Source organism: Actinia tenebrosa, unplaced genomic scaffold (genome assembly GCF_029948245.1).
Source record: "Actinia tenebrosa isolate PJP-AT-01 unplaced genomic scaffold, QUT_ActTen_1.0 PGA_scaffold3__52_contigs__length_22856419, whole genome shotgun sequence".
NCBI lineage: Eukaryota > Metazoa > Cnidaria > Anthozoa > Actiniaria > Actiniidae > Actinia > Actinia tenebrosa.
In genome coordinates, this window is record NW_028292580.1 from 7,187,937 (window position 1) to 7,190,926 (window position 2,990).

Sequence of the window (2,990 nt, forward strand, 5' to 3'; positions counted from 1 at the left end):
ATGTGCTGTAAACGTGATGCCCTCACTCTTGATACTGCTGCTTGCCTCAGAGACTTGTCTAATGTCTGTCCGGCAGTGTTAGTTTCCTCCATTCGTAATCACATTCATACTCTTAACCGCCGTTTGTACCAGTCTTTGTTTGTTACTAAGCGTAATAAGTTTGTGTCTCTTGTTGGTTTTGATCCTTTTACACATGTTGAACATAGGAATCACAATGTCTTCAGTCATTCCGTTGTCACCATTCCCGAAGATTTACCTCTTTCTGATTCTGGAATTTCAGTTCTTAGCAAGGGTTTGAACTTCGTTCCTCTTGCTAAGAAATCTGATGAATTTCAGGTCAAGAAAGACTCTGAATCTTTTTTTCGCCGTACTCGCCTTAAAGCTTTTTTCTCCGACTCTTCTAACTCTAACTGTGAACGTGATGTCTTTGAGCGCCTTTGTCCTCGTAAGTCTAACTGGGTCCCTCCCGAGGGACAATTTTCTTCTCTTGATCTTTTTGTCAATAAGTGTCGCCGTGATATTTCTAATGTCAATCTTAACCATAAACTCAGTTATTCTAATCTTTCTAAGGACGAGTGGTTGGCTTTACGTCAATTACGCAATCGTTCTGACATTGTTATTAAGCCCGCTGACAAAGGCGGTGCAGTAGTTGTCTGGCGTTCTGACCTGTATAAACAGGAGGCTTTACGTCAACTCTCTGATACTAATTTTTATTGTGAAGTGGATAAGGATCTTACCCCTGACAATCAAAAATTAGTTAAAGACACTGTTAACTCTTTCATTTCTGATGGCTCTTTACCTTCCACTGCTAAAAACCTTTTTGTTATTACTCCTCGTACTTCTCACGTCTATTTTCTTCCTAAGATTCACAAAGCTAACAACCCTGGCCGTCCTATTGTTTCTGCTTGTAGTTGTCCTACTGAACTCATCTCTAGCTATCTAGATTCTCTCATGCTGCCTATTGTTCAGTATTTACCTACTTATATTAAGGATACTAATCACGCTCTTAGTATTTTTAATGATTTTCGCTTTCCTGATAACTCTTCTAAGCTTTTGTTTACTATGGATGTCAAATCTTTGTATACTGTTATTCCTAATGATGAGGGCCTTCGTGCTCTTCAGCATTTTTTCGATCTTCGTCCTGTCCTCGAGCCCAGTACTCCCACTTTGTTACGCTTAGCTGAACTTGTTCTTACTCTTAATTGTTTTTCTTTCGGTGATCGATATTATCGGCAGATAAACGGTGTTGCTATGGGTACTAAGATGGGCCCTAGTTATGCCAATTTGTTTGTTGGTTATATCGAAAACCTTGTTTTTCAACAATATACTGGACCTAAACCTGAGTTTTTTGGACGGTATATTGATGATTGTATTGGTGCTACTTCTTGTTCGCGTAATGACTTAGATTCTTTCATCTCTTTTGTTAACTCTTTTCACCCTGCCTTAGACTTTACGTGGGAGGTTAGTGAAACATCAGTCACTTTCCTTGACATCTTGCTTAGTGTTAATGACGACCGTCTTAGCACTAGTGTCCATTACAAACCTACTGACTCTCATTCTTATTTACTCTACTCGTCTTCTCATCCTAAGCACACTCTTAACGCTATTCCGTTCTCGCAATTTCTTCGTCTTCGTCGTTTGTGTAGTGATGATCTTGATTTTTCTGTTAAATGTTCTGAGATGCGTTCCTTCTTCCTTAAGCGTAATTATCCTGCTCATGTTATTGATCGCGCCATTCGTAAAGTTTCTACTATTGATCGTACCACCGCTCTCACTCCTCACACTCGTCCCTCTAATGATCGCATTCCTTTCACTCTTACGTATCATCCTATTAACATTTCCATTAAACCCATTGTTAACCGCAACTTTTCTCTGCTTGACTCTGATACTCGCACTTCTGCTATTTTCAACAACCGCCCTCTCTTTTCCTATAAACGTGATCGTAATCTCCGTTCTTTCTTGGTCAAGGGAGTTCTTCCCTCTAACAAAGAACCTGGTACTTTTCGCTGTTCTCGTAAACGTTGTTATACTTGTCCTCACATAGTCTCTCACACTTCTGTTGTCGGTCCTAAATCAACTGTTAAAATCACTGACCATTTTGTTTGTACCACTTCTAATGTTGTATATTGTATTAAATGTACCCGCTGTAATCTTTTGTATGTGGGCGAGACTGGCCGCCGTCTTGGTGATCGCATTTGCAATCATCTTTATGATATTCGCAATAACGATCCCACCAAACCAGTTTCCCGCCATTTTAATCTAGCTAACCATTCTCTTTCTGACTTCATTGTTTTCGGTCTTTCTTTGCTTAACGGCAACAATGATTGTCGCAAGACCAAAGAAATGCGGCTTATTCACCTATTGGGCACTCTTAGTCCCAACGGGATTAATGAACGCTTTATTTTCAACTAACCTTTTCTTTTGTCTTTTGATTGTTTGTTTTTGTTTCCTTGCCTACCTTGCTCTCATTGGTTTCTTTTGTCTTATTCTATCATATATACACTCCTTTCTACCACTTCTTTCTCTTTTACTCCGACGAAGGACTAGCGTCCGAAACGTCAGTAAGTTTTTTCATCTTTTCACGGTGTATAATTTACCTTTTCATCATTACTGTTTAAGATTTTGGACGGTTCTTTACATGTTTTTATCTTTCAGACGGTTTGACGTGTTGGCATGTCTTGTTGACCTATCAAGGGCAATGGCAAATAGTAATCCTTGAGATCACTTTGTTGTATTACATTCGAGTAGACTGGGTTTATCATCTTCCTCAAAGACATAAAAATGTGAATTCCAACCAAGGGTTGTTGTTGGGGTTTCTTTCAAATACACAAATTTTCCTCAGCTCTGCAAATTGTGCATCCTCATTTTGATTATTACCAATGCAAACAATGCAGCCTTCCTTCTATGTTCCATTTATAGTTACCCATTTTAGCTCTAGACAAAAATAAACAAACAAAAAAAGAAAAGAAAATCAAATGGATTGTAATGAA

General features: G+C 38.8%; 1 protein-coding gene across 1 annotated transcript; it reads left to right on the forward strand.

Moving 5' to 3' along the window:
• On the forward strand, positions 1-2,605 carry LOC148908364 (uncharacterized). The gene has a single exon (XM_089035838.1). It carries the CDS (start codon positions 1-3, stop codon positions 2,410-2,412), a length of 2,412 nt encoding a protein of 803 aa, XP_088891964.1. The 3' UTR covers positions 2,413-2,605.
• The last annotated feature ends 385 nt before the right edge of the window (positions 2,606-2,990 follow it).